The 27,500-nt window shown below is 39.5% G+C and overlaps 4 protein-coding genes and 2 long non-coding RNA genes across 8 annotated transcripts in view; 3 read left to right on the top strand and 3 right to left on the bottom strand.

The window, feature by feature from the left end:
- Positions 1-27,500, top strand: part of LOC310719501 (beta-1,4-galactosyltransferase 3) — a 389,210-nt gene that overhangs the window by 289,444 nt on the left and 72,266 nt on the right. The window lies entirely within an intron of this gene.
- On the top strand, positions 3,855-8,241 carry etsrp (ETS1-related protein). Of its 2 annotated transcripts, none has more exons than XM_083529313.1 (8): positions 3,855-4,018; positions 4,404-4,485; positions 5,270-5,380; positions 5,764-5,838; positions 5,941-6,132; positions 6,217-6,462; positions 6,678-6,796; positions 7,334-8,241. In XM_083529313.1, exons 2-8 carry the CDS (start codon positions 4,404-4,406, stop codon positions 7,595-7,597), a joined length of 1,089 nt encoding a protein of 362 aa, XP_083385439.1. In that variant the 5' UTR covers positions 3,855-4,018; the 3' UTR covers positions 7,598-8,241. The 2 variants fall into 2 exon arrangements, with proteins under 2 accessions (XP_083385439.1, XP_083385440.1); XM_083529314.1 differs by having other exon boundaries at positions 3,869-4,018; positions 5,303-5,380.
- LOC310719509 (sodium channel regulatory subunit beta-1) lies at positions 12,654-15,581 on the bottom strand. 2 transcript variants are annotated; one of them, XR_014531500.1, is made up of 6 exons: positions 15,296-15,580; positions 14,656-14,822; positions 13,770-14,007; positions 13,539-13,698; positions 13,019-13,188; positions 12,654-12,958 (listed from the first exon to the last, which is right to left on the bottom strand). XR_014531500.1 is itself a non-coding variant. In XM_083529324.1 (6 exons), the coding sequence occupies exons 1-5, from the start codon at positions 15,345-15,347 to the stop codon at positions 13,143-13,145; spliced, it is 663 nt and encodes a 220-aa protein (XP_083385450.1). In that variant the 5' UTR covers positions 15,348-15,581; the 3' UTR covers positions 12,654-13,082; positions 13,119-13,142. The 2 variants fall into 2 exon arrangements, 1 of the variants encoding a protein (XP_083385450.1); XM_083529324.1 differs by having other exon boundaries at positions 12,654-13,082; positions 13,119-13,188; positions 15,296-15,581.
- LOC310719485 (single-strand DNA endonuclease ASTE1-like) lies at positions 19,209-25,147 on the top strand. The gene is given in 7 exon segments (XM_083529252.1): positions 19,209-19,344; positions 20,449-21,558; positions 21,560-21,760; positions 21,969-22,185; positions 23,162-23,330; positions 24,079-24,607; positions 24,875-25,147. Coding segments are annotated over 5 exon segments (1,887 nt in total). The 5' UTR covers positions 19,209-19,344; positions 20,449-20,460; the 3' UTR covers positions 24,281-24,607; positions 24,875-25,147.
- The window catches only part of LOC310719516, a 23,069-nt gene continuing 18,113 nt past the window's right edge, over positions 22,545-27,500 (bottom strand). The window contains exon 2 of the long non-coding RNA XR_014531503.1: positions 22,545-22,740. This is a non-coding gene — a long non-coding RNA (uncharacterized lncRNA). The remainder of the gene's footprint in view (positions 22,741-27,500) is intronic.
- The window catches only part of LOC310719513, a 2,868-nt gene continuing 833 nt past the window's right edge, over positions 25,466-27,500 (bottom strand). The window contains exons 2-3 of the long non-coding RNA XR_014531501.1: positions 26,823-26,909; positions 25,466-26,244 (exon numbers count right to left, since the gene is read on the bottom strand). This is a non-coding gene — a long non-coding RNA (uncharacterized lncRNA). The remainder of the gene's footprint in view (positions 26,245-26,822; positions 26,910-27,500) is intronic.

Genomic DNA, 27,500 nt, shown 5'->3' with positions numbered 1-27,500 from the left:
TGCAATACGGTGTAGGAATGAAAGATCCCCGCGTGCGTTTTTCTTTTTGTATTAAATGTAATATTGCCATTTCACTAAAACAACACCAGCAACACTACTACCACCTCCACCACCAGCAACAATACTACCACCTTCATTACAGCAACATTACTACCACCTTCATTACCAGCAACATTACTATCACCTCCACCACCAGCAACATTACTACCACCTTCATTACCAGCAACATTACTACCACCTCCACCACCAGCAACATTACTACCACCTCCACCACCAGCAACATTACTATCACCTCCACCACCTGCAACATTACTACCACCTCCACCACCAGCAACATTACTACCACCTCCACCACCAGCAACATTACTACCACCTTCACCACCAGCAACATTACTACCACCTCCACCACCAGCAACATTACTACCACCTCCACCACCAGCAACATTACTACCACCTCCACCACCAGCAACATTACTACCACCTCCACCACCAGCAACATTACTACCACCTTCATTACCAGCAACATTACTACCACCTCCACCACCAGCAACATTACTACCACCTTCATTACCAGCAACATTACTACCACCTCCACCACCAGCAACATTACTACCACCTCCACCACCAGCAACATTACTATCACCTCCACCACCTGCAACATTACTACCACCTCCACCACCTGCAACATTACTACCACCTCCACCACCAGCAACATTACTATCACCTCCACCACCTGCAACATTACTACCACCTCCACCACCTGCAACATTACTACCACCTCCACCACCTGCAACACTACTACCACCTCCACCACCAGCAACATTACTACCACCTCCACCACCAGCAACATTACTACCACCTCCACCACCAGCAACATTACTACCACCTTCACCACCAGCAACATTACTACCACCTCCACCACCAGCAACATTACTACCACCTCCAACACCAGCAACATTACTACCACCTCCACCACCAGCAACATATAAAAAAAATGAAAAGTAGAGAAGATTACTCAGCATCTCAGCATCTTAACAGCTCAGCATCTCAGCATCTTAACATCTCAGCATCTCAGCATCTTAACATCTCAGCATCTCAGCATCTCAACAACTCGACATCTCAGCAGCTCAGCAGCTCATCATCTCAGCATCTCTCACAATGATGCAGGTCAATATGGCATTCATTCTGAGATGGTTCCCGTACTAACGGCTCGTTCACACCGTTACACTGCACATAAACATCAGGGACATGAACATGTATGGAAGGAGTCTCCAGTTTCAGCACGTTGTTACAGTCACGCTTTAGCTTGAGGTTTTCAGGACAGAGTTTAAACTCCTCTGAGAAAGAGAATAGAAACTGATGATGGAACGAATGTTTATCTCGGCTATAATGGAACGACGATACATTTTAAGGACTTTGAAATGTTATGAACATCTACAAAAACATCACAGGGGGCAGGTTTGGGATCAGTGCTGATAGTCGAGTTTATTTTCCTCCAAAAGGAATGATACCGCAATCATGTCTCTAACTTTAATGATCTCTCCAGCAGCTTATCAGCAGCAGTAGGTGTTGTACAGGAGCTAAAATGTAAAAAAAATCACATAATCATTATTAATAAAATACTCAACTACTGGCATGAAAATACAAAGTGCCACAAAGTGATTCCCTACAGAGACAATAAACACTGTGTGTGTGTGTGTGTGTGTGTGTGTGTGTGTGTGTGTGTGTGTGTGTGTGTGTGTGTGTGTGTGTGTGTGTGAAAGAGATAAAGATGTTCTTGCCAAGTCCAGCCCTGGGAATAATTTCAATACTTTTGTAAAAAAAAAATGTTTTTCATAATAAATAAATAAACCAATAAATAAACAAATGATTTAATAATTAAATAGTTAATAATGATAACAATAATTAATTATTTAGTTAACTGATTTCTATTATCATAATAACAACAATAACAACAATAATAATAATTATATAATTGGTATTATTATTATTGTTGTTATTATTATTATTATTGTTATTATTATTATTATTATTATTATTATTATTATTATTATTATTATTATTATTATTATTATAACAATGAATTGATTTCCTGTGTGGGTGAAGATTTTGTGTTATTTCTCAGAAACGTATTTGGATTTGATTGTAACAGACACCAGTAAATCAGAGAAGAGGATTTTCCATGTTGATAAAACAATAGGCAGTATATTAGAGCTCTGATTGTGTACTGATGTGATGTCAGACACACACACACACACACACACACACACACACACACACACACACACACACACACACACACACACACACACACACACACACACACACACACACACACACACACACCAGTTAGGAGTAACTCGACCCCGACTGTTTCAGACTGGAAGCCATCACGACTCCGCACTAACTCACTTCTCCAGATGGAGTTTTTTCTCCTTCAGCTCCGAGAGGTTTGTTTGTTTAAGGCCCCCGGGTTCCTCCTTATCTCCTCACAGCACTCACGCCGAGATTTCAGCTCCTTCTCCTCGTCACTTTACTGCCCATTGTTCTGCAGAATGGCTTCTCAAGATAAACCCAGCGGCGAGTCCGAGTCCTGTGATTAAAGCACAGAATCTCCCAAAGTGCGCGTTCACATTTCACTTGGATTTTTCTTCCTTTTCACATTCCTTTACATTCCTTTACTCTCATTTACTCTCCTTTACTCTCCTTTAATCTCATTTACTCTCCTTTACTCTCCTTTATTCTCCTTTACTCTCCTTTAATCTCATTTACTCTCCTTTACTCTCATTTATTCTCCTTTACTCTCATTTACTCTCATTTAATCTCATTTATTCTCCTTTACTCTCATTTACTCTCTCTTACTGATTGGGAATAGAATTGCAATGAAATGTTTATTATACACAAATATTGTTGAAACACACACACACACACACACACACACACACACACACACACACACACACACACACACACACACGGTATAATGAGAATTCTGCACAATAAACAACCTCAGTGATAAAGTCAGTAATAGAAAACACGCACTATAAATATTATAACTATATTTTATTTTCCTCTCCCGTTATAAACTTTATATATTTCATATAGACACGTTATATATCATTTATATTCAATAATTAGAATATTATTAATAATCGGCACATTGACATTTGTGTTATTAAATCTACATCTTTATAATAATAATGTTAATAATAATAATAATAATTATTATTATTAACATTATTATTATTATATAGAGAAAGAGATCAGTTACAGAATATTACATTTCTTTATTATAAAGCGTTATTAAATGATTTACTTTAAAAACCTGATATTAAAAATAGTTTGTTAGTTTTATAATTTAATAATAGTTCCCATTTTACAAAGAAATAAATATGTAAGAGATGTTTTGGAGTATTTAATATAAAAATGAATATTTGCTGTTTTTGTAATGAAGAGATAATAAACGCAGCTGAAGTTTTTGAAGATTTTTAAATAAATTTCAAACATTTTCCTTCTTTTTTTGCAGCGTTTATTAAAAAAATAAAACCAAATAATAATACGAACGTGAACAAAAACCCACAAATCTTTAAATTCTTCTTCTTCTTGTTCTTAATACTTTATTAAAATGTAAGTTGATATGTGATACTTTATTAAAAGTGAAAGTTCACTGGCAGTAATTGTGATTATTGATTATAGATTATGAAGTGAAATGTGTTGTTAAATCAGTAAACGCTCGCGCGCTCTGGTTAAATCTCGTCTCGGGGCGGAAATTCGCCTCATTAACGCTGATTGTTTTTCTTTCTGCGAACGACGTCGAGACGAAATCTGCGCTCGTGACTCCCGTCTGACGTCACGGCGCGTGGAGTCACGAAGCAGCGAGCGGGTCACACCCGCCTCCACACGCGCCGCCTCTTTATAACGGGACAGGAGCGACCACGAGACGAAACACGACGAGGCGCATCTGAACCCACAGCGCTCGAGCCCAGAGGATAACGGAACGCTCGCGAGGAATCTGAAGGTACCGTTCACTGTTTAATGAACTTCAGAACTTTAAAGCTCAGGGTCTACAATCAATCAATCAATTAATCTATCTATCTATCTATCTATCTATCTATCTATCTATCTATCTATCTATCTATCTATCTATCTATCTATTTACTAATATTGGAAAACAGTTACAAATTTATAATAAAAAAATTAATACACAATAAATTCAATCTATTAATTTCTATAAATAAAAGCTCATATCAAATTTCTAAATGAAGTTCAGTGTGTGTGTGTGTGTGTGTGTGTGTGTGTGTATGATCGATTTATTCATTCATTTATACATTGATTGATTGATTGATTGATTGATTGATTGTGTTTTTTCAATGTTGTATTTAATATTAAATTTTGTTTGGTAGATGGAGATGTTCCAGGCTGGTTATTTCACTGAGGACTTCAGGACTCAGGAGGTTCCTGTTGGATTTGATTTCAGCTCCTATGGTAATAAACTCTTCTGATTTCTTTTCAGCTCCATTATATATCTGTATATTTATATTTCGAGTGTGAAAAGAACCAACATCTGGATAAGATTTCAGATTTGACTCCTGCTAGAACAGAGCTTTAGAATGGATTTCTATTCACACTGAAACGCCAGGAGTATTTTTTATCCTGTAATGGGTACACGTCCCTCCCTGTGTTGTCACGTTTGTGTCATTCGGATTTTCCTCTGCTCACGTTTCCTGAGTGTTTCGTGCAAAACATTTCCTCTGTCCTTCATCTGTAAAGCCCTAATCTCAGCATCTCTGTCACAAACACGGCACTGGGCCTTGACATGGCGCTGATTCATGACTCGTCAGGAAAGAAACGGGGTCTTTTTAGGACGCTGGGAGGACACGGTGTGCAGAGACCTGGGGTGGCAGGTTAAAGATACACCCGGAGATTTTTTTTCTCTTTCTCTTGCAGCGCCCTCCCTGTTTTCCTAATCCTTTCCTCCAGACTTCCTTCTCGAACAGATTTAGCAGCCCCTCTCCTCCCCTTTTCATCATCCCTCCGTCCTCTGCCTGCTTCCTCACTTTTTTTTTTTTGTAGTTTAGACTAAAGTTCGCTGTGTAGGGTGGGGTCAGTCGACCGCTCGAAGAAATGACCGTCGATCTGCTCTGTTCATAAATTTGTGACAGAATATAGACCTTTTTTATTACCGACTTTTTAATTTTTTTTTAAGCTCAGACATGGTTCATGATGTCAGGATTCATTCACTGTCATATTTTTAATAATGTACCCACAGACTACAGTGGTGAAGACCTGTCCTTTTTGTTAGACAGTAAAGGCCCGGGCCAGTCGCAGTACATGGACACGTACGCAGAACCGCACAAGGAGCATGTGAACACCTCCAAAGGTAAGTCCAAATCCCTCAGATGAACTTCATTTTTCTTCTTCTTCTTCTTCTACTGCTGCTCCAGAACTTCTTCAGTCAGTATCAGATCACTGCAGTCCCAAATAATAACATGTTTAAATAAAATGCAGCACAGCAGCACAGTATCTCAGAATCACTATTTCATTTTCCACATGATTATTAGTTAAAGAGAAACATGTGTCTAGACTCGACTGCATCTTGTTTTTATCTGTAGCTCATGCAGGCTAAAACCCAAAGCTACGACTCAAACGGCTGAAGGTTCCTCACAGGTGGTGCTCTCTTTGTTCTGTGCCACGGCTGCATCCTGCTCCTGCTCCACCATACACTCCTCATACAACATTTCATTTCTTTTCCTCTTCTTCTAGTTCACTCCACGGATTCAGGCTTATTTAATCTGGACACTTTCCCAGAGTTCAGCAGCTGGACATCGTACACCAGCGGTGAGAGCTTCTGATTTATTTAGATATCACCACACCTTTAATTTGACAGCAGTTTCATAGCATGTCTGAAACCATCATAACTCCTCTGTTTGCCTTCTTCAGTTCCAGACAGTATGGTGATGGACAGACAGACGGGAGGATTTCAGGATTCTGCCACTCAGACGTATCAGAGTCTGTTCCCGGCGTGTTCATCGTCCCAGAGCGGCCCGTTCGGCCCGGCCGTGGACTCCGCCGGACAATACCGTCCCGCCAAAGAGCTGGACCACAGAGCAGCATCCGGTTTAGAGCATGCAGGTACAATGCGCCGATTTCAATTTCCATATTAGAATCTGGTTGATCTTTCGTGTGTGAACCCTCATCCTCATCCTCACGCTGTAGGTGATGCAGAGAGAACCTACCCTTTATACGAGACCGAGACCCAAAACAAACCCGTACCTTACTGGCCAGATTATTCTTCATCGGGTTACTGTGGTCAGATGCTCGCTCATCCTCCGTCATCCTCCTCTCCGGCTCCACTCACCTCCGAGACATTTTCTCCTCGTGTGGTGAAGAGACGCAACCCCATGACATCTCAGAGAATGGACAGAGACAGCGAGGTGTCTCCAGGGATGTCCGCTTACCCAGGTACAATACGATTACTGTTATCTACATGGAGTGATAATCGTTTGGTCTGGTTCTCCAACAGTTCTCCACAATCAGACACATAACATCTGGAACTTTTAAAGGGACTGCTGGTTGCTTCTCTAAAAAAACGTGTTAAGGTTTCATGAGTTCAAAACTGAAACCTTAAAGGAAACATAATTTTTTATGAAACTCATCACTGTCTGTTCTGTGTGAAGGATCAGGACCGATTCAGCTGTGGCAGTTCCTCCTGGAGCTCCTCTTAGACTCGACGTGTCACACCTTCATCACCTGGACCGGTGACGGCTGGGAATTCAAAATGTCCGACCCTGCAGAGGTACGAAAGATAATGATAACGAGTTCTGGGTCCTGATTGGTCAGAAGGTGTTAATTAATTCTCTATAACTGCGGCTCTGACAGTGGTGTGGGTTTATTATCCAGACTGTAACTGTTTCTATAGTAACGGCTCACAAACAGGGACGTGTACAGTACACGCTCCACTGATAATAAACTGATAAAAAGTACTTTTTTGTTTTCTTTTTAATATTTATGGAAGGAGTCTCCAGTATCAGTCAGAGTTAAACTGTCCAGTTCCACAGAGAAGTGTTTATAGCTGCTATAAGTTAAATATGAACAGGAACTCCACAGTATTTAATGTAACAACAAAGGACAAAAAGTACTTCTGATAATAAAGAATTACTTTTCTGATCATTGGTGTGGTAGAAGTGGAATAAAACCCTTCAGTTCTCCAGCATCCCGTCACTGATTATTTTACTATAACAGCAAAACCCCAAGTGTTTATTCTTTACTGTAGAAACAGTTGAGTATTTACGGAATCAGAAGAGTGAACGTCTGCTTTGTCTCTCGCGTGCAGGTGGCTAAAAGGTGGGGTCAGTGCAAGAATAAACCCAAAATGAACTACGAGAAGCTGAGCCGTGGCCTGCGCTACTACTACCACAAGAACATCATCCACAAAACCGCCGGCAAGCGATATGTCTACCGTTTTGTCTGCGACGTACAGAGCATGCTCGGGAAAAGTGCCCAAGAAGTTCTGGCTAGCATGAACATCTCACCGGTGAGCGCAGGAACGCAGACGCCGGCCAAGTCTGAGGAGACCGCAGACGTCTGGCAGCATTAACAAAAAACAAGTGTTACAAAGTAGATCCAACAACGTCCTCATCGACTTCTTCCGGAGGTGAACTACATCACCCAAGCACTTGCAGCACGAGAGGACAAGGTTCTGATGCTAAACTGCTGACTAGCTAGTGCTCAATTATTTTTACACTAATACACACCTTCACACACTCCAGCGCTGGACTTCTGGAGGATTCTAAAGTAACACAATGGATCCTACGGTGGACAGAGTGGACCAGGAGGGGACAAAATAAATAAAGAACAGAACTGTCCTTGTTTATTAAGGGCCGCTTTCACAGAACCAGGTGCGAGATTCTGCACTCGGGTTCTAAACAGAGGACTTTCATCCCTGGGTGATGGGTTGCCACGGAAACCAAATCACTTTTTATGTTTTTTTTTTTACTCGGACTTTATGAGGACATGAACAGGAAGCTTCATGTGTCCTTTAGTGATCAATGCAACTTCTCATCTTTCAAAACATATCTATTTTATATGAATGTAGATGTATATAAATAACGTGTAATGTGTTTAGCTACCTCTCCTAGCATCAAAACACCAACCAATGATGTACCCTAGTGATTAGTCTGTGATTAGTTTGTCTCCATCACATTGTGAATTACTGTAAATAAATTGTTATATAAAATCAAAGGGGTTTTTATTGTATATTAATTCATTATGAATCTCTGATCTACGGTGGCTGAGAAGTGCAAAACACATTAACAAATCCAAAAAACACAAGGACAAGCCAGACAAACCGGAAAAGGTAGGTATAGTTTGTGAACGTAAACTTACAGATCATTGGACAAGACACCTGTCAGTCAAGATATACAGGTGAGTGACAGGTGTCTCGTCCAATGATCTGTAAGACACCGACACACGACACCGAAGATCACCTGAAAGAGAAACAGAAATAAAAAAAAACCTGAACTAAAAAATTTGGACAACTTTGATGAGTTACTACAGAGATTATCCAGTCCGAGTCAAAAGTCCAATTCTGTCCGACACCTTCTTCATCTAGACACTCATTTCAAACTTTTATGTCCATTTACATTAATAATAATTATACATCCATGAAATGTCCTTTAATCCTTTAATCATCATTCTGTTCTTACCTTTTTTACATCTGTTTCTGTTTTTCTGCTTTATTATGTTCTTAACTGAAGGATCTTTTGCAGTTTACAGCGCCCCTGGTGGCCTGGAAGCCAAGGCAAAGGCGATAGCAGTACTTTTAAGAACAGTAGATTCGAAACTCCAGATTCAAAAAAGATAAAAATTCAAGTTTTTTTTTATAAGTCATCATGATTAATAATTTTTTGATGGAATGTTGGAAGAAAGTTGATATTTTCCCCACCTTTTTCCTCGCCATGATCCCGAGACATACACTATATGGCCAAAAGTTTGTGGACACACCGACACTGAATACATCAATAACTAATAAGATGATGGACCTCTGATCAGAAGGTCTTGAGTTTAAATACCAGGACCAGCACTGAGTCCTCCATTCCTCAATTCTTTACCGCACAGTTGTACAAATTAAATAATTGTAAGTTGGTCTGGATAAAGGCGTCTGCCAAATGCAAGTGTGTGTGTTTGTGTGAGTGTGTGTGTGAAACTCATTTACATAAACAGCACAGAAACTCCAGGAAATGTCCTGCACTAGAAATAATCATCCGAGAATTTGAGATAAAACCGCAAGTTTCACGATAAACCCAATAGAATGAATTTTGAATAATCTCGAACAAATCTCATTCCAGCCTGGATGCTAAATGTTGAACAAATGTAGTTATTAAAGGTGCTCCGGTTGTAGAATCTGGATTTAAGCTTTAAACGTAGAAACAATGAAAGTTTATGAAACTAGTTATGGTAATGCAGGAGAACGACACTAGATGTCGCTGTTGCTAAACCGAAAACAAAGAACGTACAGCGAGTGATATTTGTGTTTGAATCGTCTCATGGTCTCAGGTCATGTGGAATTCTAAGAGGTCATGCATTATCATATTTTTACTTTCTTTATCGTTTTCTCGTAATCACGATCTAATTTCTTCGTGATCTTGACATAGCAAACATCTCGGCACCATGAATAATCGCATATACAGTGGGTACGGAAAGTATTCAGACCCCCTTAAATTGTTCACTCTTTTTTATTTTGCAGCCATTTGCTAAAATCATTTAGGTTCATTTCTTTTCCTCATGAATGTACACACAGCACCCTATATTGACAGAAAAACACAGAATTGTTGACACTATTGCAGATTTATTAAAAAAGAAAAACTAAAATATCACATGGTCCTAAGTATTCAGACCCTTTACTCAGTATTTAGTAGAAGCCCCCTTTTGATCTAATACAGCCAGGAGTCTTTTTGGGAAGGATGCAACAAGTTTTTCACATCTGGATTCAGGGATCCTCTGCCATTCCTCCTTGCAGATCCTCTCCACTTCTGTCAGGTTGGACGGTAAACGTTGGTGGACAGCTATTTTTAGGTCTCTCCAGAGATGCTCAATTGGGTTTAAGTCATTGCTCTGGCTGGGCCATTCAAGAACAGTCACAGAGTTGTTGTGAAGCCACTCCTTCGTTATTTTAGCTGTGTGCTTAGGGTCATTGTCTTGTTGGAAGGTAAACCTTCAGCCCAGTCTGAGGTCCAAAGCACTCTGGAGAAGGTTTTCGTCCAGGATATCCCTGTGCTTGGCCGCATTCATCTTTCCCTTGATTGCAACCAGTCGTCCTGTCCCTGCAGCTGAAAAACACCCCCACAGCATGATGCTGCCACCACCATGCTTCATTGTTGAGACTGTACTGGACAGGTGATGAGCAGTGCCTGGTTTTCTCCACACATACCGCTTAGAATTAAGGCCAAAAAGTTCTATCTTGGTCTCATCAGACCAGAGAATCTTATTTCTCACCATCTTGGAGAACTCCATGCGGGTTTTCATGTGTCCTGCACTGAGGAGAGGCTTCCGTCGGGCCACTCTGCTATAAAGCCCCACTGGTGAAGGGCTGCAGTGATGGTTGACTTTCTACAACTTTCTCCCATCTCCCGACTGCATCTCTGGAGCTCAGCCACAGTGATCTTTGGGTTCTTCTTTACCTCTCTCACCAAGGCTCTTCTCCCCCGATAGCTCAGTTTGGCCGGTCGGCCAGCTCTAGGAATGGTTCTGGTCGTCCCAAACGTCTTCCATTTGAGGATTATGGAGGCCACTGTGCTCTTAGGAACCTTAAGTGCAGCAAAAAAATTTTTGGAACCTTGGCCAGATCTGTGCCTTGCCACAATTCTGTCTCTGAGCTCTTCAGGCAGTTCCTTTGACCTCATGATTCTCATTTGCTCTGACATGCATTGTGATCTGTAAGGTCTTATATAAACAGGTGTGTGGCTTTCCTAATCAAGTCCAATCAGTATAATCAAAAATTTCTGGACTCAAATGAAGGTGTAGAACCATCTCAAGGATGATCAGAAGAAATGGAGAGCACCTGAGTTAAATATATGAGTGTCACAGCAAAGGGTCTGAATATTTAGGACCATGTGATATTTCAGTTTTTCTTTTTTAATAAATCTGCAAAAAGGTCAACAATTCTGTGTTTTTCTGTCAGTATGGGGTGCTATGTGTACATTCATGAGGAAAAAAAATAAACTTAAATGATTTTAGCAAATGGCTGCAATATAACAAAAAGTGAAAAATTTAAGGGGGTCTGAATACTTTCCGTACCCACTGTAGTTATACTTAGTCCAAGGACTCACTGAATCTAGATATAAAGTTTATATTTCCTGCGGGAAATAAGTAACTTTATGATATAGATCCTCCATGGTGTACCGTGAAGAACATTTGGACGCTATGATCTAAGTTTAACTCAAAGCTAAATCATATCAAACAACTATGTAATAATTTCTGTGTATTTTCTTTTCAGGTCATAAGTAATGACATGGATGAGGAACGTGACCTTCATATTACTGCTGTATACAAATTATTCTTCCTCACTCTGTTGGAATCCTTATATTTTGTACATTTAATATGTATCTTCGGCTTGAAAATATGAAAAAATAGTGTCATTTTATTAGCAGTTTATGATACACTGTAAGTCACTATAATATAGATTATTAGCATTGGCATGTCATTTTCTTATTTTTATATAAGAATCATAAAATAATAACTGAAAGAATATGGAGGATTGAAATCCAGGCTGTGTAGAAGGTTTGGTGATGAGACGTTATTGTGACATCATTGAGATGTTTTTTGCTGTTCTGCAGGTGGATCAGATGTCAAGGACGTGTGGTAAAGAACATTTTTCTTGTATTTTAGCAAACGGAAAACGTGTGAAGTCATTTTTGATTGTCACTATCAGGAGAAAAACCTAAAACCTCCGAATTAATTAATTAACTAATTGTTAGAAATAAAAAAAATAATGTAATCATCTGGCACTACTTTATGTGTAGGTGTGATTCGGATGAATTGTCAATGAGTCGTATGTAAAATACGTAATGTAAAAAATGAAGCGTTCTTTTGATCCATTTAGTCAGTTTTGTTCTGCAAACATTAATAACAGCTTGAACTCTTCAATCTTGGGAAGAGACCATGATATCAGGTGATAATCCACAGCTAGTATCCTGTAACACCTCACACCTCCATCCGCATTATTAAATCTTTGCTGTTTGATGGTTCAGGTGCAGTATTTATCGATCATCACAGACTCGAGAGATCATCCAGAGAGCCTGCAGTGTGGAGCCCATCCTGGACAAACTCCTGAGTCTGGGAACCATCACTGGTGAGGAATACCAGGAGATTAAAAATAAACACCACATCTTCTACCTACAAAAACTTTCATTCACTTCCTGCTAACTGCATGTTTACTGCAGCTGTTCAGATCCAAACTCCCCTAATGTACATTCGAGCGGTTTTACTTCTTTCAATTCACTCAAAATCTAACTAACAAATAAACATTTAATTAAATGAGATAATTATGCTAATTTACAAATAATCACACCTGGAATTAGGCTGTTTCACTAATATAACTGTAAACTGGGAATTAGCATTATAGTGGAGTGAAAAGGCTTCTTTACATACAGGCATTAAACAGTGCTAACAAAAAAACTTTAATAAGAGCAAACAGCTTTACTTGCAAACTAGCATAAAGGAAAACTAGCATTAAAGTTCAAATACTTAGCAAATACACTAACATAATAGCAAACCGAGTTACTTCCAAATTAGCATAGCAGTGAAATGCTAACATTCATCCTGCAAACTAACAGAACAGGTAACAGTGTTACAAACGATCATACCATTAAATATGCAACTTTACAAACTAGCATGAAAATAAACATATACTAGCATGACAGAAAAATATGCTAATTTAAATAGGTTTGGTAAAATACAAATTAGCAGAGAAGTAAATGGATGAAGTTAGAAAGTTACTGATCATCATTGTGTAGTCAGTGGCTGAGGCTAAATCAGGAGCGCTAGATAATAATAATAATAATAATAATAATAATAATAATAATAATAATAATAATAATAATAATAATAATAATGATGATGAATAAGACTGACAGGAAGTGCGGCTATTCCAAGTGCACGCCATCACAAGTGTCCTTCGAGTCGATAAGTCTGCAAGTAAAAATCAGATCAGAGGCAAAAACAAATCAATCAACAGATTAAAAGGATTGAAATCAAATTTTACAGAAAAGCATTTGTTTGTTGATAAGAAAAAGAAGAGCAGAAAAAAAGAACTTTAGAGGTGGATTAGGGTCAGATCTTCAGCCGCTGACTAGCAGTTTCCTTTGCTAGCTAATACCTGTATTAATTAGTTGTTCCGTGTATAGTAGTTCATCAATACAGTTAGCTACTTTTAGTTAGCTGTTAGCTGTTACACACATCAATAAATCCTGGCAGAAAACATACACAAAGATGCTGAAGGAACTTTAACTTTATATCAAATAAAATCTTCAGGCTCTCACTTGTTTTTTTCACGGAGAGCTTTTCTGGCCTCGCGAGCTTCGTTCTCAGCCGAGATCTTTTTGTAGCAGTAAACCAGCACGGCGATCAGCCACAGCTGCAGCCCCACGATGGTCACGTACATCATGATCTCTGAAATCACTGCGGTCAACTCAGGCTTCTCTGAAGAACACAAAACACAACAATTAAATCAATAAATGAATATTTAAATGTATATAAATTGAAAACGTTACCTTCTGCCAGGACAATGAGCTCCACTGTCTTCTTGATGGTCACGTGTTCGTCACCGAGTGGGAGGAAAAGCGTGCGCTCAAACGTGCACGTGTAAGTGCCGACGTCGTCAAACGTGACGTTCAGGTTGGCAATGGCTCCGATCTGGAGATCCTCCGTGCCTTTGGTTCCTCTCCACTCCAGACGAGAGTTGAAGTCCTCGTGCAGGATGGTGGATCTCGGGTATTCATAATGAAAGATCTGAGAGTCAGGAGAGAGAAGCTCACTGATGCTATGATCACACTAGCGAGTGATAAACAAAATGTTATTTGTTTTGTCGTAAGTGCGTAGCGACTGAAAGTTTTGTCTCTTGTGGGCGTGGCCTGTTCAACATTATTAATTACAATGTAAGAGCTTCATGAGCAACTAATTAAACACACTAGAACTTTAGCACAGTTCATTGACTACATGCTTCAGTTTATCTTCGCTCTCCGATTAGCAAAGCGAGTAAACTGTATGCTCACATGGTTATACGATGTGGTGGATGAGAGGAGGAAATAAAAACCACACTTATACACTGTAAACAGGAGCTAATCACAGTTATCATGACAAAATCATGAGGGAACAGAAACGTTGAATCACACAATCATTCCTGCAGAAATTCTGATTCTGAAATCACAGCTCTGTGTCACGTCTGCAGAAAATCAAACATTTCCTGCCAGGTCTTTCACGAAAAAAAACAAGTTTAGCATCAAAATTCCACCTTAAATGAAGTCAGTGAGTAAAGAGAAGGTTCTGATGAACAACCACATCGTACTTTCAGCCCAATTATGCCTACAGATGTGACACAGAACATCATCATCATCATCATCATGATTCTGGTTGTCTGGAGTTTTTGATCTCACTGACGTGGAAGGAATCGTTTCCTCCGGCGGGTGTAAAATGCCAGTCCACCGTCGCAGCACCGATGACTTCCTCACGCTTCTTACAGGAGATGCATCCTAACAGGAACTCCTTCCCGACCACTGCCTCCGTCATGGAGTCCACCTCGGCACAGCTGGCATCGCACCATCCAGCTGTGCGATACAAACACAAACACACCAATCAAATAAACACACTCCGGTCACATGATTTACCCCACATCAGATCTGCCTACTGATTGGTCATCAGGCGTTAATTAATTCTTTACAACAGCGGGTTTATGCAGTATGACTGCGTTATCGTTTCTGTAGTAGACGAGTAGACGAGTAGACGCTTCATACAATCGCATGAAAGATAAACGTGTGCAATAGCAGATGTGGTGAAGATTCCTGGAAGGAGAAATGTGTTTATTTGATATTTATGGAAGGAGCCTTCAGTGTCAGGGGAAGTGTGTTTATAGCTGCTATAACGGAAATGAGAAGAGGAACTGATCTAACATTAAATAATGTAACTATAAATGGCTAAAAACTGTGACGTTCATTAAAGTAACACAATTCCGTGGCGTAAAAGGAATAAAAACAACAACAACAGGAATAAATAAATGATGAAAATAAAATAATAAACTTACACAACATCAGGATGAGGCAAAGAGCCCAGAGAGACGAGATATCTGGAGACATTGTGAGAAAATTGGCTTTAAAACCGTATCATGAGTGAAAATATCTTCAGGATGTGGCGTTTTAGATGTTTGGCCTCGGCTTCGTCTTCCTCAGAGTAAATAATATAAACACAGATTTTCCCTCCGTTAAACTTTTAAAACACTCCAGTTAAATCCGGTGTAGTGTGTGTGTGTGTGTGTGTGTGTGTGTGTGTGTGTGTTTTCTTGCGTCTTCCTCGTGTTCAGCAGAGCTAAGTTTAGCCCCTGTGAATGTGTGTGTTCATGTGACACCACCTTCGATGGAACTTGAGTCTGGGCCACGACCTGGTGTTCAGCGTTACATGCAAAACTTTACACAAACGTACACAAATGTTCCCTCGTGAGTTTTTTGCTCTGAGATCTGAGGCACGCTTTCAACCCCAGACTAGCATCAGACCAAACATTCAGCCTTATTCTGCTGTATTCTTTTCTTTTTCTCACCTGTTTAGCCAGATGTGATGAAGTGCAGAGAAAAATGAGGAATTAGAGGATTGATGCAGAACAGCACGTGACCACTGTCATTTTCAAATCACGTTTCCTTTATTATAATAGTTACTAGTTATTATTAAAGTTTTTAATTATTTGTGTTGCATACTGATATCAATATATATCTTTTTATGTTTAAACATGAATGAATGCATTTTTAAGTTTTTTTTTTAGAGGGTCTGTGCAGAAATGGATTAAACACTAAATATACAGAAAGTTCAAATTTCTTTTTGATGTGAAACCATGGCACTGATATCATCACACACTTCCTCCACACACATGCTGGAGCTGTTTGTTACTAAACTGGGCTGGAGCTCGTGTTTCTCACGTTTCTGGGTGTCATGATTAGTTTGTCCACTAGAGGGAAACAAAGTTCAACAGCGCTTTTATTACAGCTGTTCTCAGTTGCTTTGGATCGTTTCTCGAATCCTCCTTAATGTTTGCAAATCAGTGCAAAACAATGTGTACAAAAAGCAAAGCCCAGTTGATTTCTTGCAATAGCCTGAACCTTCCTCAAAACTCTAAGTTCATCTCTTAAACGTAAGTATTTGTGTCAATAAACATCTCATTACAATCAGAATTTCACGTCCTTTTACCAAAAGCAACGAGAAAATGATTTTATGATGTGCACAATGACTAAATAATGGGGTGGTTGAACAAGTAGTTTGGAGAATTTCATGTCTGATCTGAGAAACGCTCCAAAGCAACTAAGAAAAACTGTAAAACCCCGTACATTAGACTCGTTTTCATTTCAAATTTCTTTATGTGTGTGTGTGTGTGTGTGTGTGTGTGTGTGTGTGTGTGTGTGTGTGTGATGAACTGTGTGTATATATTAGTCATGTTATAAATTGTTATAAATATCACTTATACGCTCCCTGTCATTCCTCCCACTCAACACCAGAGGGCACCACTGTTACCAAGACTGTTTTTTATTAGACTACAGTACTGCCTGGGAACTAATTACAGACTCCTCCCAGTTCCCAACAGGAGAACTATAAATAGGACACAGTCACAAACACATTGTTGTGTATTGATGTACTAATTGTTTGTCGATGTCAGCCGGTATTACCAAGTTCTCGCCTTGCCAAGTTCCTGTTCCATGTTCTGGAGATTTCACGTTTTTGGCCTATGACTGTTTACCTACGTTTATAATTGTTTGCTGCCTGCCACGACCTTTGCCTGTTTTTTGGATTACACTTTGTCTTTTCTTGTGTGTATTTGCTTGCCGTTGTCGCCCCTGCCTGTTTAAATCACTCTTCTTTAATAAAGCCAGCATGCCTGTCACGCCATCATCACGCCATCGTCACGCCATCGTCACACCATCGTCACGCCATCGTCACGCCATCGTCATGCCATCGTCACGCCAAGTCTCCCTTAGTTACAATAAAGCGAAGTTATTTTTATCCATTTAAATTACATTTAACATTCACGATGTTAATCGTGAATTAATCACTGAGGGTTTAATAATGTTTAGTCAGTTTGTTTCAGTTATTATATTTTCTCTGATAAAACATTCACATAATTGTCCCAGGAGCAGAAATAGTGTAGAAATCATTCAAAATATTTATTCTATATAAGGATTAATAATAATAATAATAATAATAATAATAATAATAATAATAATAATAATAATAATGATAATAATAATAATAATAATAATAATAATAATAATAATAATAATAACTGGTATGTAACATAAATGCACATGCACTGACAGTCGTTCTGTTTTAGAAACTGTATTGTTAAATAGAATAAAATGAGCAGAGATGAATAAATAAACACTAAAGGAATGTTGGGCACGAGCTTATCTGCACGAGTATGGCAAGCCAAAAGGGTCATAATTATGCCTTAGAATAAACGCGTTAACATTAAAAACGCCGTTAAATACGGCGCTTTAAACAGTATTGGCGCCGTAAAAAGCGCGTAAAAATACGTAAATGACGTCGTATTTGTCGGCGTTTAGTACACAAGAAAAGCGCCGCTTTTTACGCCGTTCATATTGTCATGTGACGGCGTAAAAAACGGCGTTTTGGTTGCACAGAGCGCGCGCGTCTTTTACGGCGTTTGTCTTCTAGTATAACGAGTCACCACCCATTGATTTCCACAGCCAGTAATATTGAACTGTTCTCATCCAATCAATGATGAACAGAACCAGACCGCACCAGTTCAGCACAGATCATTTGTGATCATGTTTAATAGCATTACCTTGCCAGGTTTCCATTTATGTTCTTTAGTGTTTTAAATGGTCATTGGCGTTATTGTATTACAAGACAAAACTAATCAATGCTTGTTGTTCAAGGACCATCTGAACAAGGAGAAACAACATCAAGAATCCAGGGGGCTGCAATGGTTGACTGGCCAGACAGAGTACCAGTACCACAGAATCACTACACTTTGGACAATGCAACCTTGGAGCAACTTGTTGCAGAATTTAATCCACTTGGTGGTGCACAAGCAGAACTTGAATTAGACATCGTTTGCAATGTTTTGTCTTTTTTGACATCTTTAAATGAATCATAAGAAAGGACGAGTTTATCCCAGAATAGAATTTATGGCTGCATGTTATGGTTGACTTTCATTAAATGTACAAAACATAGAGTGAACCTTTCAAGTTTGTTTACAGTATATTCCGTTATACATGATCACTTTCAGGTTTTTATTTCTTGACACCAAAAAAACAGTGTCCAAAACATCCACAATTTTTACCAGAGCTGCTATAAAAAATCCAAAGATTCAGATTTTTGCAGAAACTTTGCTGAAGTTTTTATTTAATGAACACAAGCATTGATTAGTTTTGTCTTGTAATACAATAACGCCAATGACCATTTAAAACACTAAAGAACATAAATGGAAACCTGGCAAGGTAATGCTATTAAACATGATCACAAATGATCTGTGCTGAACTGGTGCGGTCTGGTTCTGTTCATCATTGATTGGATGAGAACAGTTCAATATTACTGGCTGTGGAAATCAATGGGTGGTGACTCGTTATACTAGAAGACAAACGCCGTAAAAGACGCGCGCGCTCTGTGCAACCAAAACGCCGTCACATGACAATATGAACGGCGTAAAAAGCGGCGCTTTTCTTGTGTACTAAACGCCGTCAAATACGACGTCATTTACGTATTTTCACGCGCTTTTTACGGCGCCAATACTGTTTAAAGCGCCGTATTTAACGGCGTTTTTAATGTTAACGCGTTTAATCTAAGGCGTAATTATGACCCTTTTGGCTTGCCATACTCGTGAAACCGAACCCGTGCCGCTTTCGCTTTTCTCCAATCTGTTAAGTTTCGGTTTCCTGATACGGGGATGCAGCGCCCCTAGCGGCCGCGTGGCAAATCACCCTCCCTCTGCTGCAGAGCAAACACAGGGAGAAGTTCACAGAGCTTCAGAAACTCATCGTGTGGTCTGAGACGCAGAACCTCAGAAGAACTTCAGTCCTACAGGCTCTTCTCCTGAGCGGTTATTGACTCACAGCTCTAAAGGCAATTGAGGTAAAACTCAAGATTTCATAAACATCAAAAGTATTGATGTTTTTATTAAATACATAAACGCTGAGTTTAGTTTCGTTTTATTTTAATATGACTTAAATGTGAAGACGCTGTGAATGTTCACAATTACACCTTTATTATTATTATTATTATTATGTTTGTGTAACACTGTACAGTGTTGTTTACATCATGTGATAACTCAGTGGTTAAGATGTGGAGTTTTGGATCAGAAGGTTGTGAGCAGCACAACCAAGCAGATGTATAAGTGTACCAAATGCAATAAATGTAAAGTAAGAAGTAGATTAGATATCAGATGTTTTTGTTATTTAAACAGTTTTTACTTTATGCACAGTTTATGCATATTTTTGTCTGCTGGGTTTTGTCCAGAAATCAAATTTAGAATTTAGAACAAAATTTCAGAAGTACAAAGTTAATAAACAGTAAATAATGCAAGTCTGGAACCATGTAACTCATTAAAAAAGAAATGATTCAGTAAAAGAAAAGTGATATGACTTCTGCCCCTCACTGTGCTGTTGTGCTGTTACACGGCAGAGAAGTGCAGGTTTTTTATTAAGTGCATATATACCCCCCAAAAAACCTCACAATTAAACAAAAGACAAAATGATTTGACATAGAAACAAAACTATAACCTAAAAGGTGGAACAAAGTTCTTAAGCAGGGTGGTAGAGCCATACTGTCAGATGATCAGGAAGGTGGCATGATGTCCTCAGCTGAGCAGAGAAAGTCCAAAGTGGTGCCATGAGAAGGTGGAGATGTTTACAGGTGCACAGTGAGGCAGAGCAGCATGCACAGCAGGGCAGTCAGACTGAGTGACATTGTTATGAGGGCAGGAAGGCAGAGCCACGTCCCCAGCATGGGGCAGAACGACTCCCAGAGTGGAGGAAGGTGTGTGGATTATGATTCTATGCAGGATGGGAGACACTTCCCATAGACTTCTTCAAGGTCCTGCCTGATCTTAGGCCTAGTCAGAAGCTGAAGTTGGTAAAATAGTAATAAAGCTATACAACTGTCTATAATAAAAGACTGATTGTCTGATTTTTCAGGGAAACTCAATATACTTTCATTGTTTTATATTTCATGCATTAGATTTTGCTCATTATGGGAGTCCAAGGTCTTCACAGCTATATTAAGAGCAACACTGAGTTCCTGAAGACACGCTTCTTCAGAGAAAGCAAACTCATCATCGATGGATCCAGTTTGTTCCTCTTTCTTTACTACGGGTCTCACTTGGATCAAGCACATGGTGGAGATTATGGCGAGTTTGAGAAAATGATTAAGCAGTTTTTTCAAAATCTCCGTATCTGTAATATTGAGCCATACGTGCTGCTCAATGGAGGGGACGACCTCAGGGGGAAAAAACTTGAAAGAAAGAAGACGAACCGCCAAAAAGTTATAATCAAAGCTAACAAGTTGTCTAAGGGGTGTTCAGGAGAAGTTTTACCCATTCTCCTCAAAAATGTGTTCAAGCAGGTCCTCCGGAAACTCAGAGTTCCCTTTATACAGTGTCTGGCAGAGGCAACTTGTGAAGCGGCCGCTTTGGCGAGTGAGTGGAACTGTCCAGTTCTGTCCAACAACAGCGACTTCTACATCTTCATTATCAAAAGTGGATTTTTGCCCCTTAGTCATTTCCAGTGGAGGAAATTGAGTCTGCTGAGGGGCAAAACCAAAATGTTCATTCCTACAAAGTCATACCATGTTCTAAATCTCTGCAGCGCTTTTAACCGCATGAATAAATATCATCTTCCACTTTTTGCCATCATCTTAGGCACCAGCCACACCAAACTGTACAAGAGTGAACTTCCAAACTTTGCAAAGTTCTCAACTAGACCTGGAGGAATCGCCCAGATCGATGGTTTACTCATGTGGTTATCACGTTTTCCCAGCCCAAAAGAAGCCATCCCTGCTCTCCTCAGCCCTCTGGGGAAGAACCGGAAATCAGCCACTATTCGATCAGCAATATATCAGGGAATGGCAGTGTACAGACTCAATCCCAGCTCCATAGCCCAGTTCTTTATAAGTGGAGAACCTCAGGGAAGAATTCCAGGCTTTTTAGAGAACCTGCCTGACTGGAGTCTGAAACCTCTGGCAGAAGGAAAGCTGGCATCCACTGTCATTGATGTCCTGACACTGCAGAGGGTCATGTTGAACTTCCAGGTGGAGGATTTTGGGCTGAGCAGCAGCAACGAGACGTCTCGAACCGATTCGACAGGTGATGTACGGGGTCCTGCTGTGTACCAGGTGGCAGAAAGTCGGTAAACGTAGCAGGTCTTCTGGAGAGGAACTGGAACACAGTGTGGAGGAGTTCGACAGGACGGGAACGACGCTGACCGGTTCCATGGTTCCAGCAGTTTTACCACAATGTGTAGCAACAAACCTTCACCTGGACTCACTGTGGGAGGTAGAGCTGGTGGGTCATCTCTGATATCTGATAGCTGGTTAGATTAGATTGTTTGTAACTTACTGGAAAATATTTTATTTTACAAATCACATAGTATAAGCACTTTTCCAGGAGTTCCACATGGTTTTCTTGGGTTTGTGATTTATGCTTATGCATTTATGCTGATGATACTTCCACCGATATCATGACTTCTGATCTTCTGTTGTAGACACCAGAGAGTTTACATCTGCAGATCCTACTGGATGCACTTGGTGTATCTCCATTGTTTAATTTGCACCTCATCCCAGCAAATCTGCAGCTTGCCTCGTACGTCACAGGTTTCTGGCTAAAGCATGCACAACCCGAGCCGAAAGCTGAAATGTTCTGGGCTTTACTCGTCGGCCTGGTCTACGGACACCTGTGCAGAGAACATCCGACTGCCATAGGTAAAGATCAGACTAACTAGTAAGTACGGATTAGACTGAGGATGATCAGACAGAGGCAGTGAATGAAAAGACCAGACGAGATGAAGATCAGAGAGTGATCAGAACAATAGGATCTTCACGATCAGAGTAAGTTGAATATGGATCAGACTGAGGTAGGGAAAGAGAAAAACAAGATGTTTGGAGCGTTTCTCAGATCAGAAATGAAAAAAACTACTTCATGTTTATTTGTATTGAGCTTTTAATATTGAACATTGTCTCAGAGCAGCTTTACACAGATCATGTGGAGATAAAAATGAAGATGTTCTTTATAAGTGTAAGTTTGTCCCTGATGAACAAGTCGGTGGAGACTGTGGTGAAGGAAAAACTCCCTGAGATGCAGAAGGAAGAAACCTTGAGAGGAACCAGACTCAAGAGGGAACCTCATCCTCATCTGGGTTCCACCGAATGTCTATTTATTACAGATAAACGATGTTGAGGTGCAGTGATGGAGATCAGACTGTAGTCCTGAGTCAGTGTAGCAGACTGTTGATATTAACTACAGTCCAAATCCAAATCCTCAGAGTTCCTGATCTTACTCTGGAGTTTCATGAAACCACCCAAGGGGTTGATGAGAAACATCTCCAGCTGCACAGAGTCACCTCCAATTGAAGAGAACATCATCCAGAGACAGACCAGGACGAAGTGGGAAGATCTAAGTAGAAGAGGAGGAGCAGGAACAGTGATCACTGGAACCTCAGGAGCATGTTTAGAGAGAGAGAGAGAGAGAGAGAGAGAGAGAGAGAGAGAGAGAGAGAAGAAGGTGACAGGAAGAGAAGGATATGGATTATGATGTGTCCTATGATGTTTTGTGCTGTTTGTACAGATAGTTTTCAGAAAGCACTTGAATGGTTTATAAATGTTTGCAGTGTAGATACATGGATGTTGTAAGTTAGATGATCGGTGTGGTTGATATAATCACTTCTTCTCCTGTGTTTAGAGGCAGGATTGGTGATTTCCAGGATGAAAGTCCTGCAGGATTTAAAAGGTCAGGTGATGTTGGACTTGGACCTGGCTCACAATTACAGTCAGTGGCAGTCGTGTCTGAAGTACAGCTTTGCTCTTAACCAGCTCCTGAACCATCCGGTACCAGAGCCGGAGTTATCCTGGTACGCTCACTCTTTACTCCTTACAACAATTTTGGAGAGCTTGTAGGTCAAACAGTAAACAGTGAGTCATGAAGCCCCGCCCGTTAGTCTAGCGTTATTAAATAATCCTTTATTGTGGGCGTGGCAGATACTATATTGATTGACAGCTGCATAGAGCGGTAGTAATAATAAGATAAGATTTGAAATAGTGATGTCGTTTATTAACTATTCGTTTATTATGAAAGAGTCGTCTCAAAAAGTGATTCGTTCATTTTCTACTGGTCCGAGTCGCTCGGTCTTTTGTCTCGTGACTCCCATAGAGTGACAAAAGACACAATGCAATGATCTTATTTTTTTTTTGGTCAGAATCTTAAAATTATTGTTACAATATTTATAGGAGTCACGTAACAAAAGAACTAAATACACGGACCAGAAGATATGAGAGGTGAAGATACACATTCTGTTTATCATCATTTGTCTTATAGCTGCATTGTAGGCTTCCTTCTGTTGACTGCTAGCATCATTAGCATTGATTTCATTATCGGTTGCTATTGGTTACGAGAAATTCTTGATTGTGATCAAAAAAAGTGCTTTACATTGAATTTTGTCTCAAGAAATAAAAAATAAGAGGTGTGTTTGCATGCTGATGTTTAACTATGATCCTTGTTCGGCATTGACTGAGCTTTTGTTCTGTTTTCATGTGCGTGTGTGTGTGTGTGTGTGTGTGTGTGTGTGTGTGTGTGTGTGTGTGTGTGTGTGTGTGTGTCAGGTTGTACAGCGGCTCTTTGGTACACACTGTCGCTGATGAGCTGATGAGAGGCGCCGAACCCGAGTCTCTCCTCACCGGAGCCTCTGTGGCTGTGGATCTCTACAGGAACCTGCAGGCGGCGGTGGAGCGTGAGCTGGATGACGCCTTCATCATGAGGATGAGGACGAGGGCGGGACCATGGCCGAGGGGAGACAGGAAATGAAATGATCCAGGAGATGAACTTAACACAGTATTTAAACACCTGGTGGCTGACGACGAAGAGGATGATGACGGAGACAAGATCTACGAAGAAACCTGCAGCGTTCGCACCAGACACGTGAGCCGAGCTCACATCCAAGATCCCCGAGCCAAGAAGTACGAGCGAGTGAAGTGGTGTTAGATACCGAGACTGGAGCACGGGACACGGCATTAGGAACAAACACCACTCTGTTTTTTTATATTCATTTTGCCTTTAGCTTTTATTTAATACAGAATGATTTAGGAATATATATATATATATAAATAACTAATATAATAATATAATTTAAATGTTGGCACTCTTGGGCCCTTGAGCAAGGCCCTTAACCCTCTATGCTACGGGGGTCCCTTACGGGGGAAATATGAAGGTCCGTGACGTTGGAGTGACGTGGGGCCGCCTTCCCATGGGCTCACCACCTGCAGGAGGGACCGTAAGGGACGGTGCTGTGAGGATTGGGCAGCAGTCGAAGGCGGGGGTCTGCTTAGACTGCTGCCCCCGCGACCCGAATTACGGATAAGCGGGAGAAAATGAATGAATGAATGAATCTAAATGTTATAGAAATAATCCCAAATCATATCTAATCAGGATTATAGGCAGAATGAATCTCTTTTTATTTTATGTATAAAGTGTTCAAATAAACAAAAATGAAACAAACCCCAGATATGTATTATTGATAAATATGATTGTGTTATTGTTGTTTTCTTGTTTTTGACACAGTATTGGAACAGATAACTAAATTCTGAATAATTGTTAGTAAAGATGATAAATGATCAGGTTTCTGTGTATTACTGGTGTGTTACTGATGTATTAATAAATTAATTTTTGGTTGGATAATTTTTTTACAGTGTTATAATTAAAGACACGTCCTACGAGCAGAAATAGTGTTAAATGAGAGTTTTAGTGTTTTATTTATATATGTGTAAAAGTATCGTAGTGTTTTTTTTATTTCAAATTATATAATTGTGGAAGGTAGAAGCTAACAGGTAACGAGCGATGCTAATTAGTAAACCATGATAGCGTCTGCTTACTGCACGGGAAAATTGTTCAACACTGCTGCTTACATGAGTCAAACAAACCATCACTGAACAAGTCAAATCATTTGATTGAAAAAATCTGAAATACAATGAATCTGTATGAAAACAGAATGAATTCTGATCAATATGATATTTAATAAATTCAGCACAATTTCCCTCAGTGGTCCAACCCCCACAGGGGGCGCAGAATCTTAAAGAGAGCATGAAAACATGAGGGATATAATCTGACATTCTCCAAGCTGGTATCCACACTGCTGGTGAACACTGTGTGAGAATGAAAGGTTTTTCTCTGTTTCTGCGTTTGAGATTTACATACATTTACATTACCCTCCTCCCTGCAGGATGGAAGATGGAGGCAGTTGTGATTAGGTCCTGAGTCTTACCCACTGAGCTACCACTGCCCTATATTATATTCTCCTCTCTGCAGGGGGGCAGAGGGACTTCCAAAGTGGTAGAGCGTGAGTGTGTTGTTATGCCTGTCAGGATCAAAACCAACCCCCATATCCTTTCTAAAGATGTAGCCTCACCAGGAGTTGATTCAGAAGTCCATCTTCTACTTGTTGTTCCAATTCCCTGTCCATTATCCTGTTAATCAATTCACTTTGCATAGGAACCACTATTAGGCGAGGATTTTCTATATGTCTTTCTGTCGTTCCTTCTCCTCTTCTGGATTGTATCTTTTCTCCTCTGTCCAAATATTCTTTTATGTCCCTCGTTATGTCAGTATACCCACAGTGTAAACAGCATCCCAGAATCTCAAATTGTTGTGGCAATAAAACCCTGTCCATTACAGCCCAGTGTGGTACATGTCGTAGTTAGAGGAGAACGGACGAACTGAGCTGTGCAGCTGTACTGCTTCCGTCTCCTCCACTGATGGGTTTATTTCATCATCATCTAAAAACACAGGGTTCAAGTGTTTATTATATAAAACTCATCAAATAAACACACGATAACATCTCATACTAAACTATCAGAAATGTCTAGAAACTTTAGAGAGATCTTTATCGACTTTTCTCTCCGTCCACAGACCTCATGGTAAATAATGATATTTGTTCAGACACCGCAAATAAGCTTTTATTTTATTTTTTATTATAAACATATAAGATAAAAGTTCATTATTAATAGCTGAAATATTTCATGTATAAGGTTTTGAGATCATTTGGAAAAAAGCTATGACTTTATATGAATCAAAATAAAGAAAGAAATATTTGATTTATAATGATAACAACAACAACAACAACAACAACAACAATAATAATAACAATAACAATAATAATAATAACAATAATAAAAATAACAATAATAATAACAATAATAATAATAATAATAATAATAATAACAATAATAATAATAATAATAATAATAATAATATTCTCACTTATTAAAAACCCAAACACTTAAAACTTTTGTGTTTTACACAATATTTGTATTATTTATTTTATTTGATAAATATTACGCATTAGGATGCTAACCTCCACCCCTGAACCTGTCTCTGATCTGGTCCCAAACCTGAGAAGAAAAGCTGCAGACAGAAGCCCACACAGCTCTCCAGAAGCCACCTGAAACAAACAATATGAATCATATATAAAAGAAAACATTTGTCTATTGTGCAGTAGAAAAGATTGTGTCCCCCATGGCTTCAATATGTAAATAAAAATAACTCAATTTTTGTACAAAAAGTAGAAATCCACTGTGTTCATTATACAACATGGATGTCGTAAATTTCTGTAATGGCCGATTAAGGGGAAGTCGAACCACGCTGGCTTTCATTCCAAAGAATTAAAAACACTATGAGTGTGAACAAAAGTCAATGTTCTGACACAAAGTGACACATCAGTAAAACAAAATATCACTAAATAATGGACAAGAGAACCCAAAATTACAGACTATAAACACTTGGCAGTGAAGCTAGGAGCTAACAGATAATGGCGGACGCTAGCTAAAAAAAACAAAAGGCTAGCGTCTGCTTACTGCGCAGTAAAATATGCAACACTGCGACTTACACGTGTCAAACAAAAACATCACTAAACTACATCAGTACTCATTTGGGTAAAAGTAAAAATCTGAAATACAAATCATTCTAATTGTTATGAAATATCATGAGTTCTACACGATGAGCTCTGAAATAAACGGAGACGAAAATCCGCCTC

Source organism: Silurus aristotelis (genome assembly GCF_946808225.1).
Source record: "Silurus aristotelis genome assembly, chromosome: 25".
Classification (NCBI taxonomy): domain Eukaryota; kingdom Metazoa; phylum Chordata; class Actinopteri; order Siluriformes; family Siluridae; genus Silurus; species Silurus aristotelis.
Note: the sequence above shows the minus strand (reverse complement) of the source record. Positions and strands in the feature narration are given on the sequence as shown.

Excerpts from the sequence above, each read along its gene's own strand:
- etsrp (XM_083529313.1), top strand. The coding sequence starts at position 4,404 with ATGGAGATGTTCCAGGCTGGTTATTTCACTGAGGACTTCAGGACTCAG. Across the intron at positions 4,486-5,269 it reads ATTTGATTTCAGCTCCTATG|ACTACAGTGGTGAAGACCTG; the intron begins GTAATAAACTCT and ends ATGTACCCACAG. Across the intron at positions 5,839-5,940 it reads CTGGACATCGTACACCAGCG|TTCCAGACAGTATGGTGATG; the intron begins GTGAGAGCTTCT and ends TGCCTTCTTCAG.
- LOC310719509 (XM_083529324.1), bottom strand. The coding sequence starts at position 15,347 with ATGTCTCCAGATATCTCGTCTCTCTGGGCTCTTTGCCTCATCCTGATG. Across the intron at positions 14,823-15,295 it reads TTGCCTCATCCTGATGTTGT|CTGGATGGTGCGATGCCAGC; the intron begins GTAAGTTTATTA and ends TGTATCGCACAG. Across the intron at positions 13,699-13,769 it reads GCTCATTGTCCTGGCAGAAG|AGAAGCCTGAGTTGACCGCA; the intron begins GTAACGTTTTCA and ends TGTGTTCTTCAG.